Raw genomic sequence first — 25,593 nt, 5'->3', positions numbered from 1 at the left:
CAATGCAACCGCTGTCCACAAGAGACCAACATGACACAGAAATTAACGTTTATAGATCACCGTAAGGCCTTCAACAATGAGCAAAACCCATACCACATAGTTATAAAAGGCCCCGATATGACAATGTAAAACAATTCAAACGAGAAAACTAACGGCCTTAATTATATAAAAAAAAAAATGAACGAAAAACAAATATGTGACACATAAACAAACGACAACCACTGAAATACAGGTTCCTATACAATATATTTTTTTGATGGGATAGATTTCTTCTCCTTTTATACATTTAAATGGTCCGATTTTTTTTTTGATTTTTTTTGGATTGTTTTACACAAGTAATTTTTGGGTCATTCATAGCTTACTTTTCAATGAACCTATGACTGCTTACTTAACTGAATAAGTCTTTGTTGGTAAGATGCCTCTTTGGCACTCATAACTCATCTTCTTATTTCTATATACAAAGCACGTTTTAGAAAAAAATTAATAGGTAATTAGGCACCCACTATGATCCAGAGACTTTTAATATTGGAGATATTTTACATATTTCAGGACAGCAGCCAAACGATAAAAAACCCTGAGGTATTATATTTTGTGATAAAATTAGCAACAAACGGATATTATCGATGGACGAAACTATAAAAAAAAATATTGAGCTATAAACCGTACCTCCCCTTTTGTCCAGGGTTAAGACCCCCTTTTAAAATGGCTGGAGGCGCCCATGCCGCTTTCATAAATGGTAATTTTAGCATACTGAATATTATGATGTTCTTACTTTTAGTTCAGGTCCTGTTAAAAAAAAATTACTCATTCAGTACAGAAAGAAGTGTTTCAATGAAAGTTTCGTGTTTTTCTAGGCAGAAATTATTTTGGAATGACATTTAAATACTGGTTGAAAAGAGCTTAAATGATTTTCTTACTGGACAGTGGTCACTTCATTGGATAGTTCACTGTTTCGTGTCGTGAAATTAATGCAGGTCCAATTCATACAAATGTCATAACAATGCACAAAACCGGTTCAACTACTTTTGCAAGGCGGAAAAGAAAGTCGAATCGTGAAGCCAGTAAACAATATTTTTTTAATCTGAGCATGCAAGTTGAAGATTACGTTATATATTTTACATTAAATATATTTGCAGAATAAAAATATTGGTAATGAGAGTCCCAGACAATACATTAGTTGACTGTTTTCCCACTATTTGCACGTGTTTTAAGTAGTATTTTACTCGTAGTAGCCCACAGTAGTTCATTGAGTCGATTGGTCAGTTTTTCAAGGCCATATTGGCCTTGTCTTTTGGAAAATACTATGCAAATATATTCTGACGTCAGAAAATCTAGAATTCTCGACCTGTTGAAAAAGGCTCTCGATTCACTTTGAAGAATTGAAATGCCCATAAATGAGCTAAAAGGGTGTTTGGAAACCTATGTTTAAATAATGAAACAACAGTTGTTTCATACTGAATCATCATTTAAAGACAAAAATAAACATTTTGGACTATTTTCGATTGATTGATCGAGTAGTGAAACAAGGCGATAGTTTAAGTCCTACACCCTTCAACTTTATAATGAAGGATATGTTTGACAAAGTTGATTAGAATAACCATAGAATATTCTTAAATATGAAATCTTTTCTTTTTGCTAATAATCGGAACATTTTTACCGAATGCAGAAAGATCTTTAAACTTAGACTTAGTTTTTATGCATAAATGCTATTACCCCCCCCCCCCCCCCCTAATACAAATCAACAAACCGTCAATGACTATCCAGCAAAGAACTACAAAACTAGGTCCATACATTAACATTATATATAGTGAGGTTCAACAATGAATGCAACTTAATAAGGAATAATAGAAATCTGAGTGCAAGCTTAAAATATTTAGACCTAAAATCGAAAACAATTCTTGTTCAATGTAAAAATTCATGCAGTTTTTAGAGCCATTAACGTGTTTTGATTTCTCTTTGGTTATCTTTTCAAACAAATTTTGAGATATAATACATGCATATCATTCTTGTTAAAAAGCCAAACGCAAATCGACGTGAAATGGGAATGAACGGGTTACACGTTAAAAACTTAACACAAAATTCTTTTGTTTATATTATTACCAACTATAACTTACTGTCGACGACCTAAACTTTTAAATGTTTTTATCATGTCTTATCTGCAAGGCTAACATAATAGACTACATTATTACCTTACATTCAAACTTCACAACTATCAGTAACATGTCATTATTGAAAGGTTAAACGCCATAAGCTGACTTAAACAACGATGCTTTGTGATCTGCTTTTACTTTTCAGTCTTTTCAATTTCAGCAGTGGGTTTTTAATACCAGAACTGCAAAATGTTCACTTGTACGTCAGTCCTACTGGCTCTGATTTAAACGTCGGGTAAGATATTTTGATTTACAATGCTCTCCCTTATAGAAGCTCTGCATACAACCTGCAAAACATATTATCTTTTAGATACTTTAATTGGTGTAATTCCATACCACTTGAAATTATTTCAATTATATAAATTCTATTTTACTATTTTGATTTTAGAACTGATGCCTCTATTCCAATGAGGACTCTTCATAGAGCTATACAACGTATATCAGAACCAGATATACAGAACAAAAGTACGATTTTTTAATCTTTACTTTAATTATATGATTATGTGTATGAATGATAACTGAAATCACAAAAATCATATCCCACACTATGATGCTATGATAAAAGTAAACACAAAGATCTATTCCGAATTCTTAAATTACAATCTTTAGAATTTTGAACGTATACCAAAACCATTGATTTTTCCCGGTGAAAACGTAAGTCCTTCAAAGGGCACCACATTAATAAAAAACGACAAGTACCATTTACTAATAAAGGCAACAATAGTATACCGCTGTTCGAAAGTTCTAAATCGATTGAGAGAAGAAAAAAACGGATAACAAACTAAAACTGAGGAAACACCTCAACTATTGGGGGAAACAACGACACAGCAGATACACAAAATGCATAAAAACCAACGACAGTGTAACACACATAGAAACAAACTATAAAATAACACCTGTCATTTTCCTGACTAGGACATGACATTTCAAGAAAAAACTGTGGTTTGAACTTGGTTTTGTGGCTAGCCAAACCCCGTTCTATTTTGGCAATGTTAAATATAAAACTTAAATGGCAAAAATAGATGACAGGACTACTGTACACATATGTGCAAGAACATTTAGAACAGAAAAAAATATAAACAAAACAATAACACATGTTCCAAATAGTATGGCATGGTACAGATGCAAATTTCAGAGGGGTTGGTTGACTTTTTTTTATTCATTTGCAATATGCTTAAAGGGTTTGGATGCCATCAATATAAGCAATAGTCTTCATAAATAACCTTAAAAAAACAAATATGTGATAATTTCAAACCTTAAATTAGATTTGTCATTTTAAATACCTTCACCAAGCCTATTGCATCAAATAATTTCAATTTTAAGAGGGTAATGGAGACATTTGCCCTGAGGGATGTAATATCTACAACCTTCCACTTTATCGTATGTATAATCCACATACAAATATAGTCCCACTGAAAAAAATATTATTACTGGAGAGCTTGAAATCGTAAAAAATGAACAACTTAAAGGAGTACTTTTTTTTTTAGATATTTGGATAGAGTTGATGGAGGGATACCATGATCTTAATTCAACGCTTGTCATCAATCATCGCAATGATTACAGACGCATTACTATACGAGCATATCAGAACCAGAAAGTTCACGTAGTTCGTATTCTTATATCTCTATAAGTTCTTATCAATTCCTGATAGTCTATACATTACATAGTGGCTTGTCTATATAAGATAGGATTTAGGCATATACTTCATTTGTCTTTTTCATTTTCAGCTATGGCAATGTCAGTCTAATATCGATCTATCAGATTAGCTTTCGCCCCTCTTTCATGTTGATATGGAAAGAAGATGTGGTATGACAAGATGTGGCACAAAAAGTCATCAAATTATTAAACAATTTACAACTATAAGTCACCGCACGGACTTCAACAATAAGTAAAACCAATACTGTATAGGCGTAAGCTTTTAAATTAACGACATAATTTATGTACATGATAATGAACACAAAACATATAACATATACACCGACAAAACAAAAAACTGAAATTCGTGTAATATAGCTATGGTATGATTGCCAATGAGACAACTTTCCACAAGAGACCAAATGGCACAGAAATTATCAACTATAGATCTTTGTACGGCCTTCAACAATGACCAAGCCAATATCGCATAGTCAGTTAAAAAAGCCCCCACAAATAGCCGCAAAGTGGAATAGAAAACACAAAATAAAGTATCCGCGAAAATAAGTTGGTTTACAGTAGATGATCTACAGTGAAAAGTCTTTATATATTTTCTTGAACATGTTGAATTGTGTTTGGTGAACGAATTTCTGTTTATAAAATGAAGAACTTTTTATGATTGCAGACTGGAGGAAAACGAATTCCATCAAATCATTTCACCAAAGTAACAGATCCTTCTATTTTACAACGATTGACACCAGAGGCACAAACACATGTAAGCATTAAAACAACTAGTTATTATTAGTAACCCAGTGAAATGAATTGTCCACAACCTCCAATTGTATACTAATATGGTGCAACGGCATTTTGGAATTTCTTCCCTAGTATACACTATCGTAAGACGATTAGAAGGTACTTAAACAAGTGAAGAACGACAATTTCATTAGTATTATAATTGGGATAATTTTATACAATTTAACCATTTCTTTATGCTTTTCATGACACAATTATATTTCGAAATTGTACATAGTTCATCTTGCATTTTCTTGGCAGAGTATTGTTACTAATTAATACCTGCGTTAACCAATATCAAAAATCAGTTTGCTTTCAAATTGTGTGCATTATTCTTCTAGCCTTTTCAAGGAAAGTGTTATTGATATCTATTTTGGGATGAAATAAGGTCATTGTGCTTTTCCGTGTAGGTATATGTTGGGTCTCAAACTGCAGGTTTTTAATGTTTCTTAAACACACGTATTTTACTCTGTCTGTAAAGGTGACACTGGTTGCTGTCAAACTGAAAATCAAAAGAATGAATTCTAGTGTGTCTTTACATTTCTATTTATTGTAAATATTTTCATGTATTTCTTTCGTTTTTTATGTTTTGATTTATTCCTATATATATCTAAATCTTTCATTCAAGGTATTGCAAACTAAACTATCAGACACCGGTATAACAGACCTAGGACAGATAGTACCATATGGAAAATACATACTGCGACAGGCTCCTTTAGAAATATTTGAGAATGGGTTTCCTTTAACTCTTTCCAGATGGCCAAACTACGTAAGTACTGTTGACGAAAGTCAAACGTTAATACAACAGATAATGGACACAGACAATATATATTAGCACAAACACATTTACATTAAATGATTATGACATACAGAGTGGAGACAATAAAGTGACAATAATTAAATTAACTTTTTTTAATTTATTTAGAATGACAGCACCATTCACACGAAACAATAAAGGATTTGAGTGATTGAGAGAGGAAGGCTATTACTATTCTTAAATTATTGACACTAAATTATTTGACTTTCATACAACGATCACGTATGCAACTTGCCTTTTGTAGATTCGTGTAGTTATTGTAACGTTTAAAGGTAAAAGAAAATATAAAAAAGGAACATTGATCGTCAAATGAATATAGTTTTTCAACTTATTAAATTAGGAATGTTTTATGGTGTACCGTATTTCTCTCACAGGGCTTTAAAAATATAACAAACGTGCCATCAGGACAGAGATACAGTACAGTGTTCGAGTATGACAGCGACAGACCAAAGAAATGGGCCAATCAGTCGGATATCTGGGTATATGGCTACTGGTATGTATCAATAATACTATAAAAACGAATCTGCCTGACTTTCAAAAATATGCTGTGCACAAAGTAAAAGAGATATTGTTTCTACAGTTCTTGTTGATCTTGCAGTATTTTTTCTTCTCTTAGAGATTTCGCAAGCAGTATTTTTCTTCTCTTAGAGATTTCACAAGCCACATCTTTTTTGTGCATATTTACGAATGCCGATGTTTAGTCTACATGTCAAACCATTTATGATTCATTTGAATTCCGTGTAATGAATAATTACTTGAAAATGACTCATTCAGTCATGCGCAATAATTTTTTTATGTTATCAGTGTTGTCTCCCTTTGATAGATTGTTCAATTTCTGAAAAACGATATTACGTTTACGGTATTTTGTTTCTTGTTTGCAAGCAGATTTAACATATACACAGTTTGAGATAGTGAGATCAGAAGTCAGTTATCCGGAACAATAATGGAATGTGAACTTTGTCATCCTTTTTACAGGTACCAAAGCTGGGCAGATAAAGCTGTCCCTGTCAAAACAATAGATGCTCAACATAAAACAATTTCACTGGCGCAACCAACACATTTCGGATTGCGAGCAGGTAATTCTAACTTTATATCAAATACACCAAGAACCATCCTAGTCATTCAGTAATACTGCATCTTTTAAGTTAATGACAGATTTTATATTATACTAAAATAACCATATAAAACTACTGATGCTTTGAATAAAATCGATCTGAAAATTGTTTATAGTTTGAATAATTTAATACATAACTTAACATACACATACTACAATTATAATAATTAGACATTTACTTGATTTAGTGCATGCTTAATGTCCATCATCTTGTCCTTACTTCTTTTTTAATGTGTTTCTACTCATTCTCAAGATGTTTTTAATTATATCCGATGGAAGAATACGATACTTTAATGTCTGAAAGCTCAGTTTTGAAGTATCTTTCAGTTGGTGTGAAAACTCTACGATATATGCTTATGTTGACAAAATACGTGTTGAAGTAACAAGTTTTCATCCCTAGTTTTTGGTGGGGTTCGTGTTATCTATTCTTTAGTTTTCTAAGTTATTTCATGTGTACTATTGTTTGTTTGTCTGTCCTTTTCATTTTTAGCCATGGCGTTGTCATTTTATTTTCAATTTATGAGTTTGACTATCCCTCGTATCTTTCGTCCCTGTTTTATATTGATAATAGTTTCATGGCTTAAAATAGAAAATATAATATGTTACTTTTAACATATCAAGTTAATTATTTTAGGACAAACGCACCCTGGTGGAGGATATTTCAGATTTATCAACATTTTAGATGAAATTGATGAACCAGTAAGTTATTTTCATTTTAATTAAAAAAAATGTATTTTCAATTTTTTGGTAGTGGAGGGGGCAGTTCTTGATATCAGCATGGTATGTTGGTATCGATTAGGTTATCTTCGTTTATTGATGTTGTTATTAATCGATTATTGGAGATTGGTTCTTGTTATCGTCATATTTTGTTTGTATCTATTAGATTAACTTTGTTGGCATTTGTTGGTATTATCCTTTTAGAGAGGCTTGGATTTTTTAAACAGCAGGTTATCTTGATATCTTTTTTGCTAACCTCGTTGGTTCAAATTGGTATCAATCCTTTGTTCGATAAAAGCTCTTATTATCATTGTATTTTGATATCTATTAGGCTGACCCTTTTTATTGGTGTTGGTATTAATCGTTTGTCGGAGAATAGAGTTTGATATCGTCATATTATGTTGGTATCTTTTAGGTTAACCTCGTTGGTTGATGTCGATATCATTACTTTGAGGGACGATGGTTTTTATTTTTATCATGGTATGTTGGTATCTTTTTGGTAACTTAATTGAAGTTGGTATTTATTCGTTTTGGAGGGTAGTCCTTGTAATCAGCATGGTATGTTTGTATCTATTATATTAACCTCGTTGGTTTTTGTTGATATTAATCCTTTTAGAGAGGCTTGTCCTTTTTATCAGCAGGGTATCTTGATATCTATTAGGCTTACCTCATAGGTTGATGTTGGTATCAATCCTTTGTTCAACAGTGGTCCTTTTTATTATGATACGTTGGTATTTATCAGGCTACCATCGTTTGTTGATGATGGTTTAAATCGTTTGTTTGAGAATGGTCCTTGTCATCGTGGTATGTTAAGATAAGGTATACGAAATATTTTGGCGGTTATTATTTTGGCGGATTCAAATATCTTATTAATACCTTTGCATGGCACTTTTAAGTTGGCGGATTTTATTTTGGCAATTTTGTTCAAACCGCGAAAATAAGCGAAAATTTACACCCTACGAAAATAACCCGCTGTACGGTATAATGTTACCTTGTTTTTTAATATAAGTATCTATCATTCTTGTGGGGTGGCATGTTATAATCAAGGTATGTGAAGAGGAACCAATAAGGTTAAATTCATGAATCGTTGTTCGTGTCGATACTTATTTCGTAGAGGGGGATTCTTGTTATCATCATGGCATGAAGTGATCTATTACGTTGACCTCGTTTGATAGTAATTTGAAATCGATCTCTTCTAAACTTTTTTTTTTATTTGTATTCCTGACATCGTTAAATAAACAAGTAACTATTAATTTACAAATTAATGCAAAGCCAAAAAAAAAAATAGTATCCGTATATTACCTTGTTCAATCTCACACCTGTATCAACCTAAGATATCAGTATAAGCACAATCTCACACCTATTACAACAAATAACATCAAAAGTAATTTGAGTAAATCTGTTAAAAATGATGAAAAAAATCGCACAATCTCACACATATTTCAACAAATGACATCAAAAGTAATTTGAGGAAGTCTGTAAAAAATGATGAAAACAAAATTTGATCTAGTTGATTTATCACTGGAAAAAATTATGATTTTTGTTGATGCCTGTTTTTAGGTAATAGCGAAATAATTTGTTCTCTTTTTTTTTCTGTTTTTGTAGGGTGAATATTTTATTGACAGAATAACAGGAATGTTGTATTTATGGCCGGCATTTTCTAAAGGACTCTACACTAGTAACGATGTGATATATGGTTCAATGATAAATACTTGTATACAGTGAGTTTTCTTCAATAATAGATACTTGTATACAGTGAGTTTTCTTAGTTGCTTTATAATTTTAAAATAGTTCAATACCATTGCAGGTGGTCTTTATTTGTAGAGTGTTAGGTACAAATCGTGTGGTCCCTGGTAATGTATTAATCTAAATTCAGTAGCCTAAAAACAGTAAAATAGTTAAAAAAATAAGCCCTGGAAAAGTAGTGCTCCTGAATTGAAGGTAAATCCGGAACTGATCTTATTTCTAAGTTCATATCCAATATTGTATTAAGCTTGTTGAATGTATAGCTGTGTTAGATATTTTAGATTTTCCTTGTTCTCTTTTTTGTTGTTGTTGTTGTTTGGTTCATTTCACTGAACGTAGAGGGGCGTTGAGGTCTGTTTCTTTCAGACATGTGATTTGAAATGGACCTTGATAACCTCTTTTTTTTAAGTTGTTTTTACAGTTACGTGATACAAGAACTGACTATGATATGTGTCTGTCTATGAAAAAATGACCTCAAGAAGTGTTGTACACTGAATAACCCGCGTAACGTCTTATTTAAAAGTGTTCACCATATTGTTGCGTTTATTTCGAATAAACAGAGAGAATATTAGAAATTCACTATCAATTCTAAATTCCATTTACAAATATAAAATCATGAAAAGACGGTAACAGCATGTCTATGGGGTTTTCCAAAAAAATCTTTCAGCCAATCAGAAGACGTCTTACAAATAAATTTCAATCCTTTCCAATATTTTTGAATTATAGGCTAACCAGATACACATCAAATGTTGTGTTTGAGAATTTCATTTTGGAAGCATGCCGGCACTTTGGTATCCAGGCACAAGATTCTTCAAATATAACGATTCAAAGTATGGAAATAAGGAATACAGGTAATTTAGAAAATACTAGTTATAAAAGAGAGATTTCAGGAATTTGTTTTCTAAACAGTGTCATATGGGTTTCTCAGGTCTGTACAACATGTCCTCGGAAAAAATTATTCCCAAGGAAAAGGTTCGGGAAAAGGTATACGCCTCTGCATTTTTAAAATAATTCTGGGCACTTTAATTGGAATATCAAATAAGATGAATTTCAGTTACCTCCATTTTTGATGGAGAATAATTAGATACCGATTGTACCAATAATGATAGAATAATTCAAAACAAGTTACACAATCATTATAGTGCTAAGTACAAATGTATGTGTTAATTCATTGAACATGAAAATCTGGGGAAACAAGTAAACATATGAAATCAAAATGTTATGCACATGTTTGCATGCTTCAAATAATTTAATTAATTAGTTAAGGGGTAGGATTTGGTGTTTATATAATATAATTAGCCCAAATAGTGTAACTTATATATTTACTATTGAAATGAAATGCAATTTTCTGCAAATGCTTTTTTCAGTTCATAAATAAGTATTTGGCCCCGATTATAAATTTTAATATTACCATACAAAAATCATTTTAAGTTGAATTTAAGACATGTGAGAAAGTTAAATACAACTATTTTGGTCACAGTTAAATTTTAACATGCTCATACAAATGTATGTGTTAATTCACAGATCATGAAAAACCTGGGGAAACAAGTAAACATATGAATTCAAAATGTTAAAGTGCGAGGTTTGGCATGCCTTAAAACCAGGTTCAACCCACCACTTTTATTCCCCTTTAAAAGTGTCCTGTACCAAGTCAGGAAGATGGCCATTGTTATTGTTCGTTTCTGTGTGTGTGTTGCATTTTAACGTTGAGTCGTTTCTGTTTTCTCTTATTTTTGAGATAAGACGTGGCAGGGTACTTGTCTATCCCATATTCATGTATTTGGTTTTGATGTTATATTTGTTATTCTCGTGGTTTATTGTCTGTTGCTTGGTCCGTTTCTGTGTGCTGTTGCGTTTCGGTGTTGTGTCGTTGTTCTCCTCTTATATTTAATGCGTTTCCCTCGGTTTTGGTTTGGTCCCGATTTTGTTTTTTGTCCATGGATTTATGAGTTTTGAACAGCGGTATACTACTGTTGCCTTTATTTATGCACATGTTTGCATGCTTCAAATTCTTTAATTAATTAGTTAAGGGGTAGGATTTGGTGTTTACATAATATAATTAGCCCAAATAGTGTAACTTATATATTTACTAGTGAAATGAAATGCAATTTTCTGCAAATGCTTTTTTTCAGTTCATAAATAAGTAAGTTCGGTAATGGCTATATATGGCCCCGATTATAAAGTTCAATGTTACCATACAAAAAACCATTTTAAGTTGAATTAAAGACATTTGAGTAATTTAAATACAACTATTTTGGTCACAGTTAAATTTTAACATGCTGATTTTTACATCCCAATAGGGGCAAGATAAGAGATTTTTGGTGAAATTTTGCAAAACCTGCTGGATTTTAACCAAAATCAGGATCAGGAAACATAGAGCGCAGTCGTCAACAAGCTAATTATTAAAGTACTCATGTGAAATGTCTTCACAAACAATCTTTGGAAATTAGTATGGCGTTCATTATCACTTAACTAGTATATATTTGTTTAGGGGCCAGCTGAAGGACGCCTCCGGGTGCGGGAATTTCTCGCTACATTGAAGACCTGTTGGTGACCTTCTGCTGTTGTTTTTTTGATTTGGTCGGGTTGTTGTCTCTTTGACACATTCCCCATTTCCATTCTCAATTTTATCTAAAAAGATCTTTGTTGTTTTTGTATGCACTCTATGTTTCCTATCCAATAATCAATTGATACTTATGCATTTTTCCTTGATTTGTTCATTGAAAATCAATATAAGTACAACTTGTGACGTCATAATAAAACGCAAGAACGTTAATTTTCAACAAAATGGCGTATTTCTTATCTAGTCACTGTATTTGCTATGATTCATTGTGATATTGGTCAATAAATCCTAATTTGAAACTTACGCTAAAAAAGGGGCCATTTTAGGACCTTACTGAACCGAATTCTTTAGAAGTGTTTATTACTGTTTATTGTGTGTAACGACAAAAGGAAATTATTTTAGGCGTATACATAATATAGAAATTGCAAGCCGTTGTTCGATCGACATCTCTCAAACAGAGAACAAATGACGTGGAAGTTAACATCTTTAGAGCAAGATCTGTTTGCCCTTTTGGAGAAAATGAGATCACCCACAATTTTGGTTGGGTTCCTATTGCTTAGTCTCTAGTTTTCTATGTTGTGTCTGGGTTTTTTGTCTGTTTGTTTTTTCCTTTAAGCCATGGCTTTGTTAGTTTGTTTTTGATTTATAAATTTGAACGTCCCTCTTGTGTCTTTCGCCCTTTATTTCGAAAGGTAATGTAATGAATATAGAGTCAACAAAACATCAAACAGATGAAACATCTCTTTTCCAGGATCGTATAATGTGTACTGCAGAAAGGATTGTAGAAATTTTGTCATATCAAAGAGTTACTTACATGACGGTGACGGCGGTGTAACATTGCAAGGTACGTTGATACGTAGCACCGATTGTAGAAATTTTGTCATTTCAAAGGGTTACCTAAATGTCGGTAACGGCGATGTAACATAATACGGTAAGTTAATACATAGAACCGATTGTAGTATGTCATATGAAAGAGTTATATACATGACGGTGACGGCGGTGTAACATTATAAGTTTAGTTCATACGTAGAATCGATTGTAATATGTCAAACCAAAGAGTTATCTACACGACGGACACGGCAGTGTAACTTTACAAAGTTATAAATTGATACTTAGATACGATTATAGACTGTCACATCAAAGAGTTATCTACATGACGGTGATGGCGTCTACAATTAAAAGTTGATACGTCCTACCTTATAAATACTTATAAATACTTGTTAAAAGTATTACATAAGCTAAACCCTCCGCCTTATCATTTGAACACAATAGTCTCGTCTTGACTTATACGTGTAACAGATTAACTTAGCAACTAGACTTTCATGTGTGTTTATTTTATATTTTAGGTGGTGATAGACCAACTCTGACGTCCTCAAACAATTTCATAATTGACAGCGAAATATCCTTTTTTAGTCGGGTGACTTCGTCAGATGCCAATGCTATAACACTAGATGGCGTTGGTGGTCACATTGAACATAATATAATATATAGAGGACAATATACTGCAATAAGATGGACGGTAAATCTTTTTTATGTTTAATGTGTCTGAAATGTTTAGTTTGTGGATTTATTTTGCTTTCAGATAATATGTTTCAATAAAAATATGTGTTGATTCATAGCACCAAACAATGGAAAACAACTGTCATATTCCTGATTTGTACTGGCATATACTTGTATAGAAAATGGTGGATTGTACCTGGTTTTATAGTTAGCTGAATCTCTCATTTGTATGACAGTCGCATATAAATCAATTATATTGACAATAATGTTTGAACAAAATAAACATATTAGGTAAAAATGTCAGAACTTGAGGTCAGCATTCAACAGTGTGTTATAATCTTGATAAAAAAATATATAGAAATGCAGTATAAACTCTAACATTTATATCCCATTCCTTGAATAGATGTCTTGTTACATTTGGTCAAGGCACTTTTCGATTCGTATCACCAAAAAGTAAATCTTTTGTCACTTAGATGTAATTGTGTAGGATACAAAAATTTGAATAACGTATATATATATATATATATATATATATATATATATAAGAAAAAGTTAAGTTAAGTCCGTATGCTGGTAACATATAAGAAAATTATTAAAAGATAATAACGGTTTCAATGCATCACTTTTTTACTAGTACTTTCACTGCTTCCGCAGATCTTCAGGTAATGTGACTTGTATATAAATAAAACAATTGATTGACGTTAACAATAGTATGACGTTAACAAATACAAGGGAGACTACTAATGTCATTTTAAGACTTTAAAATGTTACGTTAAAATTAGAATATCATTTATCATTTAATCCCGGGTTGAGAATTTTTATGAATAATTCTTCCTTCTTCCTCCTTAGAAAATCATTTTGACGATTGACCATATACAATGGAAATAATCTTTCAATTGATGTTGTTTTTGTAGTCTGTAAAAGATGCCAGAGAGACAGTATAACGGTGTAGTTACGTGTATTTGTACGACTTGTACATGTTGTAGGGAAATGACCATAGCATTCAATATAACAATGTTTTTGAAAACTGTATGAATTCGAGTGACTGTGGAGCGATACACTCTGGAAAAGATTGGGCGGCTGTAAGTTTATAACCTGATATCGCCTTATCTTTAAAAGATCTCCGTTTCAGGATCTAATGCATTCTTGGTAATATTTTCAAAAGCGTACACCAAAAGGTTGTGATTGGTTTGAAATGGTGTCAAAATGGAAATTCAACCAATATTTGTATTTGTTAACGTCATACTATTGTTAACGTCAATCAATTGTTTTATTTATATACAAGTCACATTACCTGAAGATCTGCGGAAGCAGTGAAAGTACTAGTAAAAAAGTGATGCATTGAAACCGTTATTATCTTTTAATAATTTTCTTATATATATATATATATATATATTTCCGCTTTCGGGTGCCTAAATACATTATTTGGGTTAAAGTTAAGAACTCAATCATTTTGCTAAAATGTGAAACTTTGCAAATTGTTCTCTCAATGTACGACATTGCCGGTGTAGTTACGTGTATTTGTACGACTTGTACATGTTGTAGGGAAATGACCATAGCATTCAATATAACAATGTTTTTGAAAACTGTATGAATTCGAGTGACTGTGGAGCGATACACTCTGGGAAAGATTGGGCGGCTGTAAGTTTATAACCTGATATCACCTTATCTTTAAAAGATCTCCGTTTCAGGATCTAATGCATTCTGGGTAATATTTTCAAAAGCGTACACCAAAAGGTTGTGATTGGTTTGAAATGGTGTCAAAATGGAAATTCAACCAATGATGTAACATTTATTTTAATTTTGGTGTACGAACAATGAGATTACCTATAGTCCTTTAGATTCTGGAAAGGCGATTTTTCATCGTGTTAAAGGTCAGTTAAAAGTCACGTGATTGTGATGATTTACGCTCTGGCATGTGCTGAAAGAAAGGATAACGTTTAGTTTAAACATATTTTATTGTTCCAAAAAGAGACAAATGGATAACGTGATGCATAGTGGAACCACTTAATTTATTAGAGACATTGAGATATGTATTAACTTACATAATTGTGAAGTGTGGTAATTTTGGGTTGGGCATCTAACACATAAGGCCACTATTCAATGTATCAGTATTGGATATATAAATTAAATATATGTTTGTTATATAGATTCAGCGTAAAGCAGCAGATTCGTCGGTGTATGAGTGCAACTTGAAACGATTTAATCAGGATGACTACTAAAGAGTAAAATCACAAACATTTTAGAAAATATTCAATGTCAAAGATCGTTTTGGACCGATGTCGATTTTTTTGTCTTTGTGTGTCATTTAAATGCATTTTGGTAATGTCAACAGATTTAACATGTAACTCATACTGTTATTGAGTTAAGAAGGTAATAAACTACTGAAATCTCACCTTGCCACACTTTTCTTAGAAATTTAATATATACCGAGAGGAATGAGGTCTATTGTATTATGTTCCTCATTTTCATCTATTCAAAGAAATAAAATCAAATGCATTAAGCATGTCAAAATCATTCCTGTGTGCAACCTATTACTGTGTCAACTCCATTTGTGTCAACACATGAACAATTGTACCGCGATCTTGCGGGCAAATTCAATTATATGATATATTAAGCACTGATCATTTACCAAATTGCTATCAGTTAGTCAATGGATCTATATTTTACCTGCAGCGAGGTACAGTTATTCGGTTCAACCACATTCATCACAATCTACAATATTACTACGGAGCTGATGTCCGAGGGGTGATGTTAGATGACCAATATTCCAGCGTACTGGTGGAGAAAAACGTGTTCTATAATGTAAGAATCAGTAGATTTTATCAGCATAACATATTAGATTTACATGTTGTGTGAAGGTCAAACCTTACAGCACCTGAGTTCACCCTAGTTTTTTGGGGATTTCGTGTTGCTTATTCTTTAGTTTTCTATGTTGTGTCATATAAACTCTTGGTTGTCGGTTTGTCTTCTCATTTTTAGCCATGGCGTTGTCTGTTTGTTTTCGATTTATGAGTTTGACTGTCTCTCTGGCATCTTTTACAGACTACAAAAACAACATCAATTGAAAGATTAGTGAGAAAACAGACTGTTACATGGCTTTAACTAATACGTTTTCAATCGCATTGATACTAATCAGCAGCAAAATTATAAGCATCCAACGATTATATATTAGTACATGTTTTAATTTAACTACTATTATACATTTATGCAATGTAAATCTTACGGAAATCGTATGCTCCTCAGATACGAACTTTCAGGAAATCATTTTCTACTATATCTGGGTGAGAGACAACTTTTGAAGAAGAACGAATGTTTTCTTGCATTTTCATAGATTTCGTGAGATTACTTCTTTTAAAGTCGTGGCAGTGACGGAATTATCATAGACAAATGTTACGTCACTTTTTAGTCTTAGTAAAAAGACGAAACCCACAACTGCCGTACACAAGTTTCACCCTGGCATCTTTGATGGGATTATGCGATAGATTTTCAAACAATAGTACCGTAGTTTCAACTAGATGTGATGCACGAAATATTCAGTTGTACTTCAAAGATTGGTGCTAAATAAGAATTTGTTATAAATATGAATATGGATAAAAAAAAAACCACAAGCACCCAACAGTTCTAGCAAAGTTTAAGAAACAAATTATAAATGGCTTTTATTTTACCTTAAATTGGCCGACGTTTGATTTTGAACAATCTGGTAAAATTCATAACCACTTATATATGAACATATTTTTATGTAGCATTTATAGCCATTTTGTTTTGATTAAAGTTGTAACATCTTTCTTTGAATATTGATGGAGGACGTGATAACTAGACAATGTGAAGACAGTGTGACTATTTCTAATTATAGGTGTTTAAAAATCTATTTTTAGAATGCTGGACATTTGAATATTGGTGGAGGACGCGACAATATAGTACGTGATAACATCTTCTTCAATTCAACCAAGTTCTCCATTCAAGTTGATGGCAGAGGTTCTTCTCATAGAAATGACAGATCTCTAATGAACATCCTTAACGTAAGTTTAAAATTTCATTTTATGAAGAAAAGACAGGAAATCGTTTTAGTCCCTATTGGGTCGTAATGACGAACTGCTGTGTATTTCTTACCCCATTTCTGTTTTTTTGTTTTTAATAATCAACATTTTCTATATGTGTCCTGACTTACTCAATAAGTACCCAAATACTACCAATCATTTACATCGATTTGTCAGAATCCCTTAACCATGATTTATTGTAAACAAGGATGTTGATCGTTGGATGATCATAATTTTACTGTCATACCTTTATATTTGATTGTAGAGCTTGGCGTGCATGATTAAATGCAAATGACGAATCTCACCTCATATTGTGATATTTTATACTGTTCTCTTAAAATGATTATATAAAACTATCGATACTCGAACTTGTGTATGAACCGTAGTAAAAATTGGAACAACTTTTACAGTTATCAAACGATTACAGATCACACTTACCATGTTTACTTCCTTTACAACTATGTTTAATACTTTTTTATTGGTTACAGAAACTACCATATAAGAACAAACTATGGACGTCGAAGTACCCCAAGCTTGTAAACATTCTAAATGAGAATCCTGAGGAACCACGAGGTAGTCCACGTATATTAACAGTATTTGTATATGCGTATCATCTAATCGCCGTTTCAGAATCTAATGCATGCTGGGAAATATTTTCATAAATGTACACCAAAACGTCGGGATTGGTTAAAAAGTCATAAACAATGGAAATTCAACCAACGTGACATTATTTTTATTTTGGGGTACTAACAATGAAACTGCACATGGTTCCTTAGATTCTGAAACGTCCAATAGTAAGACTTGAAAGTACAAAATTTAATGCGAAAACAAATAGGGTATATACATTGATGAAAGTTGTGTGCATTTGTCTTTATGATAAGAATTATTGCAAATTAAACCAGAATGACAAATAGCGATTGAAATTATCCCAGAGACAAGTAAATACGAAGAATAGCATTTCAATAAAAGTTTTGCTGAAATTTGAAGCTTATTTCGAATGTGGATTCGAAGTTAATTTAATTGTATTCTTACGCACAATATTCACATTGTCCTATATATATATAAATGCTGTGGGGTCAACGACTAGTTTAATGTTTTCTAGTTTATCGTACATTTGATTGTTGCTGTCGTTTGAAATTAATATCCCAAAGTTTCTAGACTGTAAAATGTCGTTTTTTGTTCTTACTTTTGACAAACAATAAAACAATGAAATACAAGTGAATGTGTTCTTTCTTGTACCCTACTGTAAACTTCATTTATTCAACGTTCAGAATGAGGACACAATGTTTCAAAAGAAATTGTGGTAGAGCCCGTTAGTAACTGTTACCACTTTTCATTCTAAATTGTTAGGGGGGATTTGTAACTATCAGCATAATTCAAACGGATTAATTAAGTGCCAGAGTTTGGGAAGCATGTCTATCAAAGCCCATATGGCACTGTAACAATCAGCATAATGCAAAGTCATTGATAATGAGTTCAACGTAAATAGTGAACATCAAAGGTGCCAAGATTATAATTTAGTACGCCAGACTGGTATTTCATCTACATCAGGTACATAAGACTCATCAGTGACGCTCATATCAAAATATTTATATAGCCAAACAAGTTCAAAGTTGAAAAGCATTGAGGATCCAAAATTCCAAAACTTTGTGTCAAATACGGCTATGGTAATATATGCCTGGTTAAAGTTGAGAATTATGAGTCAAATTTGGAACTAGTTTATGAGTGTTTCTGTTATAACTATCAAAATTACAAATGCATGCTTTAATAAAAACTAAGGTTCAAATTACACAGGCAATATTGGCCTAAAATTTAGTAAGCTATTCTTTTATGTTGTCTTTTCTTCGTACTAAGTACTTCTGTGAAAGTAATCATTTTATTTTAGGTTTTAATGTTCATGACATGATGATGGTAAATCGAGAAAAGCGCTTCTTACACACAAAATATATAATTAATCTACAATTAACCAGCCTATTTTAGCGCCTTTCACGAATAGAAATATCGCGATTATAAATCGTAGCGATTGATTAGTCGTTACTAAACTACATCATGTAAAATATCGATATCGAAAAATTAAATCGTAGCGACATGGGCTTGAAAGCCTAAACGCGAAAATAAGATGGTTTGCAGCAGTCATTTTCTGGGGCCCATTATAGCTTATAGTTCAGTGTGAGCGAAAGATACGTGTCAAAGACCGTACTGTGACCAAAAATGGTTTTCCTTATACAAATTATGACTTGGATGGAGAGTTGTCTCATTGGCACTCATACAACATATTCGTGATCTTGTTATATTTATAATTAAAATTGTTTAATTTATGCAACAAAAGAAAAATTAAAACTCATTTATTTTTTTAAATCAATCAGACACTTTTGATTTATCACAATTAGAAATGAGGACAGAATTCTTACAAATGATATTCTGAATATTGTAGCAATGGCAATTATATTTTTTTTTAACGATAACAAATATTTTATTCAATCATTTCCTGTTATATAAATACCTAAGTAGCCCAGGTTGCATGCTTAGGGGCCCTTGTTTTTTTAACATCCTCACTTGACAGGGAAAATATCAAATGAGTTTATACAATAGTTTTACATACATAATTATATTTAAATAACCATTGCAATTATATTTTTAGGTAACCAAATATATAAGAATATCTTTTATAATTCCGGAAAGCAATACACAGTGAAGTGGGATCCACACAAACCTGCATGGTTTGATGTCCATTCCAATATAATAGTAAGTTAACATTCTTTTTTGTGGTGGGTGTGAAAATATGCACATTGTAATAAGTGGTTGGTTGAAACAAAATTGAGTATTAGTGATAGAAATGACATACTCACATCCAATAGGGAAGGACGATTTGATATTCCCTGGAATAGGGCTTGCCGCTGGCGGATGCGGATAATTTATACATTGGTCTAATAACAAAGAAGTACGGAAGATAAAAAACTGTTTATAAGACAAAAATGAAAGTAAATATTTTTCAACACACAATGCAACCGTTTTGTACAAATTAGAACATAAGTGTTCTTAAAAAAAAGCCCGCAAGTATCGCTTAAAGTTAAAATGAATATTCCGTTACATAAAACTAATGTCCCCTCCCTCTCTTTTTACAATATCAAAAGAACCTGCAATGTAAGGAAGAAGAATCATGGTTCTCGCTTAAACATGCATATCAGCCTTTTGGGAGCACAACCCAAGTTTTTGTCGGGGCTAGTGTTTTATGAACTGATTGTTTATCCTTTTATTTTGTAGCCATAGAGTTGTCAGGTTTTTTGTCTGTGGATTTAGATGCCCCGCTTGTAATTTTTTCCTCAATAAGAAGAAACTAGAGGCTCTAAAGAGCCTGTGTCGCTCACCTTGGTCTATGTGAATATTAAACAAAGGACGCAGATGGGTTCATGACAAAGTTGTGTTTTGGTGATGGTGATGTGTTTGTAAATCTTACTTTACTGAACATTCTTACTGCTTACAATTATCTTTATCTATAATGACGATGGCCCAGTAGATTCAGGGCTGACGATTTTTGTAAAAGACTACTACGATTTACGAAAAATAGTTAAAAATTTACTATAAAGGGCAATAACTCCTAAAGGGGGCAACTGACCATTTCGGTCATGTTGACTTATTTGTAGATCTTACTTTGCCGACATTTATTGCTTTTTACAGTTTATCTCTATAATAATATTCAAGATCATAACCAAAATTGCAAAATTTCTTTAAAATTACCAATTCAGGAGCAGCAACCCAACAACGGGGTAGTCTGATTAATGAAAATTGACCCGATAAACAAATTTACTTCATGTCAGATTTGCCCTAAATGCTTTTGTTTTTTAGTTATAAGCCAAAAACTGAATTTTACCTCTATGTTCTATTTTTAGCAGTGGCAGCCATCTTGGTTAGCTGGCCGGATCAAGCCACACATTTTTTAAACTAGATACTCCAATGATGATTGTTACCAAGTTTGGTTTAATTTGGCCTGGTAGTTTCAGAGGAGAAGATATTTGTAAAAGATTACTAAGATTTACGAAGTATGGTTAAAAAATTACTCTAAAGGGTAATAACTCCTAAAGGGGTCAACTGACCATTTCAGTCATGTTAAATTATTTGTAAATCTTACTTTGCTGAACATAATTGTTGTTTACACAGTTTATCTCTATCTATAATAATATTTAAGATAATAACCTAAAACAGCAAAATTTCCTTAAAATTACTATTTCAGGGGCAGCAACCCAACAACAGGTTGTCTGATTCATCTTAAAATTTCAGGACACATAGATCGTGACCTGATAAACAATTTTACCCCTTGTCAAATTTGCTCTAAATGCGTTTTTTTTTTAGTTATAAGCCAAAAACTGCATTTTACCACTATGATCTATGTGTAGCTGTGGCGGCCATCTTGAATGGTTGGCCTGGTCATCGGACACATTTTTCTAAACTAGATACCCTAATGATGATCGTGACCAAGTTTGGTTTATTTTGTCCCAGTAGTTTCAGAGGAGAAGATTTTTGTAAAAGTTAACGACGACGGATGACGGACGACGACAGACGACGACGGACAACGGACAACGGACGACGGACGCAAAGTGATGGGAGAGGCTCACTTGGCCCTTCGGGCCAGGTGAGCTAAAAAGGTGTTACCAACAAAGAAATATGTATCCCTAAATTGTTATGTGATATTGGACATTACTAAAGGCAGCAGTTATAACCCGCTGTTTAATAGTCAAAAACATATCCGGGTATCAAATGTTTGCACCTGTCCTAAGTCAGGAATCTGATGTACAGAAATTGTGTGTTTTTGTAATTTATACATGTTTCTCGTTTTTTTATATAGATTAGACCTTTGGTTTTCCAATTTGAATGGTTTTACACTATTTATTTTCGGGCCCTTCATAGCTTGTTGTTCGGTGTGAGTCAAGGCTCCCTGTTGAAGGCTTATAATGGTGTATTTTTATTAAATGGTATTTGGATGGAGAGTTGTCTCATTGGCACTCATACCACATCTTCCTATATCTTAAACAGAGAGTAACACATCAACTATAACAAGAATACATCGGTATAACAGAAAGACTGAATTACAACAAAAGCAAACGCCAATATATATTGTAACTATCATTTCACAAATGTTTCAGTCAAATTCTACAAACGATTTTAACTTTCCTAAACTACCATATGCAGATTTCCGGACTCGTTGTGCACTGACAACATTTGTTAAAAGTAATCATCTAACTACACCACTACTTCCGGGTCAGACTGGGCCTCGTTATCATGTAGGACCGCCATTTGTCAGTAAGTGAAACTTAATTAAACATTGAGAAATTCCTGCAATTGCCGTATTTAGAATCAAAATATATAGATCGTGGAACACGCCAATAAGATAGAAAGATGACGAAAAAAATCCATAAAAAGATCGATAAAAGTCAACTCATGATCCTTAACAATAGATAGGTTTCTTTCTAATATTCTGAAATGTTATGTTCAATTACATATTAATTTGTAAACAAGCAATTTTGAAATATGAATATTCTTATACAATTGTAAATCCCTTATTAAATTGCAAAATTAAAAGTTCAAACACATCAAACTAATGGATAAAAAACGTTGTTTTCCTGTCTTGGAACATGCATCATCTTATTTTGAAAATGGTGGATTTAACGATAGCTTAACCGCTCATCTTTTGATAGCTTTATACACTATATTATGGATGTTGCTCGTTGTTCGTGGCCTATAACATTTGCAATAGCTATGTCACATGGAGATAGCTGAGTACTTGTGTCATTGACATTTACATTACGGATATCTGCTCTTTTGTCAATCATCCGCTAACATAAGAATTTTCAGATTAAATTTTACCATCAAATGTGCATAAAAATATCCAATTCACATCAAAGTATGCATTTTACCAATGATTGAAATGAAACTCTGCTTATAATATAGCATCACAGTATTCCTAAAAGTGCTTGTTTGTAAGAGTAGACGATATCTATTATTTTAATACTAAATTTTCATCATTTAGTATAACAGTTGTATTAAATTGAATGTCATGACGTAATTATTAAACACTCAAATGTTTTGTTTGTTATCTTTTACATTTAGCACCGAGACCAGCATGGTTACTTGGTGGATCACATGGAAATCAACCCTCGCTTCAAGGATGTTAATATGTAGTGAGAACAAATAAATTTAATTAGATTTGAGTTAATGTGTTTAAAGCCAGTAATAAGCACCGCTTTTTTGGCAATTTTGTGGTAATTTTATTAGATATAACCACCGATACAAAAAGACGGAAATCTAAGCACCTATAGAGCATTGTGTGGACTATAACTATGAATTATCAGATTGACACAAAGCATAAAACAAAAACAACTTTCATAAATAATACAGGCAGAAAGTACATCTCTAAGAGTGATCGCAGTTGCTAAATAGTATTTTAAAGCCAATGAAAAAAAACCAAATAAATCATCATTTCAGACTTAAATCAATCAATGGATATTCACTAGATTTAGTGTAAATACGTCGTCAACACTCTGAGAAAAACACGACATTGAACAGATTCAAAATAACAATTATAATCGTTCATTGAGAGGTTGTTATTTGCTTAAACTCATTAAACCGTTCAAATTTTCAAAATTAATTCACACATTGAGTAAGTTATGACATGATCTATAAAATGCTGTTATCTTTTTTTCACATTATCACTGATAGCACCATACCATCAACATACATCAGAAGATACGATTACAATATATGGAGCCAGTTTATGGTGGGTTTCGTGGTACTTAGTGGTCTATGTTGTGTCTTGTGTATTTCTATTTGTCTGTTTGTCTTTCTCATTTTACTTTTTTAGCCATGGTGTTGTCAGGTTATTTTTGATTTATGAGTTGATTGTCCCTCTGGTATATTTCGCTCCCCTTTTTTAAAGCTCATATGATTTTTAATTTTGATAAATCATTTCATTCTCAACCTCATCGGCATAAATAGAATACAAAAGAAGAGATAAAGATTCCTCTTGAATAACATGAATAAGTGCATTCGAAATATTTGATAATCTTCTATCACTTTTAACACATAAAAGAGTTGTTTCCAAACACCTTGACCAATCTAAATTTGCCTCGTTTAAATTTCATAAAATTTTGATAAAATGTTTACTCTGACCCTTTGATAAAAAATATCAAAATTTCTAAAAAATTTAACCAACCACGTTATCAGAAAAATTTCATTGGTTATAACAGTTTGACAAACACTAATGTTGATCATTGGGAAGCTTAATATTAACTTAGCAATACAACGTGATTGAAACGTTGAGCTGAATTTCACAGAGTTATCTCCCTGTGTTAGGTACTAACTTAATACACAGTACATCTCCAAAAATATTGGTTACCTACATGTTTTGCTATATTTCATATGAAATCACCTTTTTTGAAGACTTTGGTGGTCGGATTTTTACAAATGTTGAATTGTCTCTTGATTATTCCTTTATTTATTCATAGTTTTGTCTTCAGTTGTTTTGTTTTCCTCTGAAGTTCAGACGTATTATACTGTTTTGGATCAATTTAATTCGCTTGAAATATGGAGCCAATTACTGAACAGAAATTTTTTATTTGTTTTTATCTCAAGAAAAATTGAAAATGCTCCAGAGCAAAAACAGAAGCACATTAATCTGTAACAATTTTGTTTATATTTGTTTGATTTTCAAAAGCTTGTTTCCACGATAGTTACCTCCATGTCGAAAGAACAATCCATTGTCAATAGTAGGGTAAATACTGTGATCACCGAGAAAGCAAACCAAAGAACGACAACAACCAAAAGATGTCTAGAGAACAACATACAGTCTACAACAATAAATATATGTATCTACAGCATGACAAGGCTCCTGGTCGTCTCAATCTTTTACTGTTACTTAGTACTTCATTATCAGTATCATACTTCGAATGTTTATTATTATCTAAACATTTATCAAGGTACCAGGATTAAAATTAAGAACGCCGGACGCGCGTTTCGTGTACATCAGGTTCATCAGTGACGCTCATATCAAAATAGTTATAAAGGCAAACAAGTACAATGTTGAAGGGCGTTGGGGATCCAATATTCCAAAATTATTAGATTGAGTACTAGTATATATATTATGCAGTTTTTAAAAAATTTAGATATTTCTACGTCTTTTTCTGTTTTGGTCGACAAATTCGGGATAGAATTGACAATTTTATGAATGTTTACATTAATGTAACTTTTTTCGGATAAAATCGTTTTTCAAAAACACTATAACAAACTTTGATAACGTGTCCTGTAAAGTTTACCAAAAGGACTTTTTGTACCTTTTCGCATGGACTGGCTCATATAATAATAACGAAAACCCACATCCAGTGAGCAGAAGGTGTTTGACTCAGGACATGTGCAAATAATGCAGAATCATAGGTACAGCTTTGCCCGAGGAAGTTGAAACCTCAGTTTTAATAGTAACTATTCTTTTTTCATAGAATAAAACCATAATGCTTATTTTTAATATTTTGATC

The 25,593-nt window shown here is 32.3% G+C and overlaps 1 protein-coding gene across 1 annotated transcript; it reads left to right on the top strand.

The window, feature by feature from the left end:
* The first annotated feature begins 2,236 nt into the window (after positions 1–2,236).
* On the top strand, positions 2,237–23,277 carry LOC134689845 (uncharacterized). Its single transcript, XM_063549814.1, has 19 exons — positions 2,237–2,385; positions 2,539–2,615; positions 3,638–3,756; positions 4,468–4,557; positions 5,203–5,343; positions 5,766–5,884; positions 6,367–6,467; positions 7,140–7,210; positions 8,828–8,943; positions 9,695–9,819; positions 12,283–12,375; positions 12,878–13,050; positions 14,018–14,113; positions 15,708–15,836; positions 16,910–17,053; positions 17,560–17,644; positions 19,713–19,816; positions 22,213–22,369; positions 23,177–23,277. The coding sequence occupies exons 1-19, from the start codon at positions 2,267–2,269 to the stop codon at positions 23,239–23,241; spliced, it is 2,124 nt and encodes a 707-aa protein (XP_063405884.1). The 5' UTR covers positions 2,237–2,266; the 3' UTR covers positions 23,242–23,277.
* The last annotated feature ends 2,316 nt before the right edge of the window (positions 23,278–25,593 follow it).

Source organism: Mytilus trossulus, chromosome 11 (genome assembly GCF_036588685.1).
Source record: "Mytilus trossulus isolate FHL-02 chromosome 11, PNRI_Mtr1.1.1.hap1, whole genome shotgun sequence".
NCBI lineage: Eukaryota > Metazoa > Mollusca > Bivalvia > Mytilida > Mytilidae > Mytilus > Mytilus trossulus.
The sequence above is the reverse complement of the archived record's forward strand: the minus strand, read 5'-3'. Positions and strand labels throughout refer to the sequence as shown.

What these genes read in the sequence shown, in the direction of transcription:
- LOC134689845 (XM_063549814.1), top strand. Translation starts at nt 2,267, where the DNA reads ATGCTTTGTGATCTGCTTTTACTTTTCAGTCTTTTCAATTTCAGCAGT. An exon ending in AAATTGATGAACCAGTAAGT is followed by an intron (nt 7,211 to 8,827) that starts TATTTTCATTTT and finishes CTGTTTTTGTAG; the next exon opens with GGTGAATATTTTATTGACAG. An exon ending in AGAAAAACGTGTTCTATAAT is followed by an intron (nt 15,837 to 16,909) that starts GTAAGAATCAGT and finishes ATCTATTTTTAG; the next exon opens with AATGCTGGACATTTGAATAT.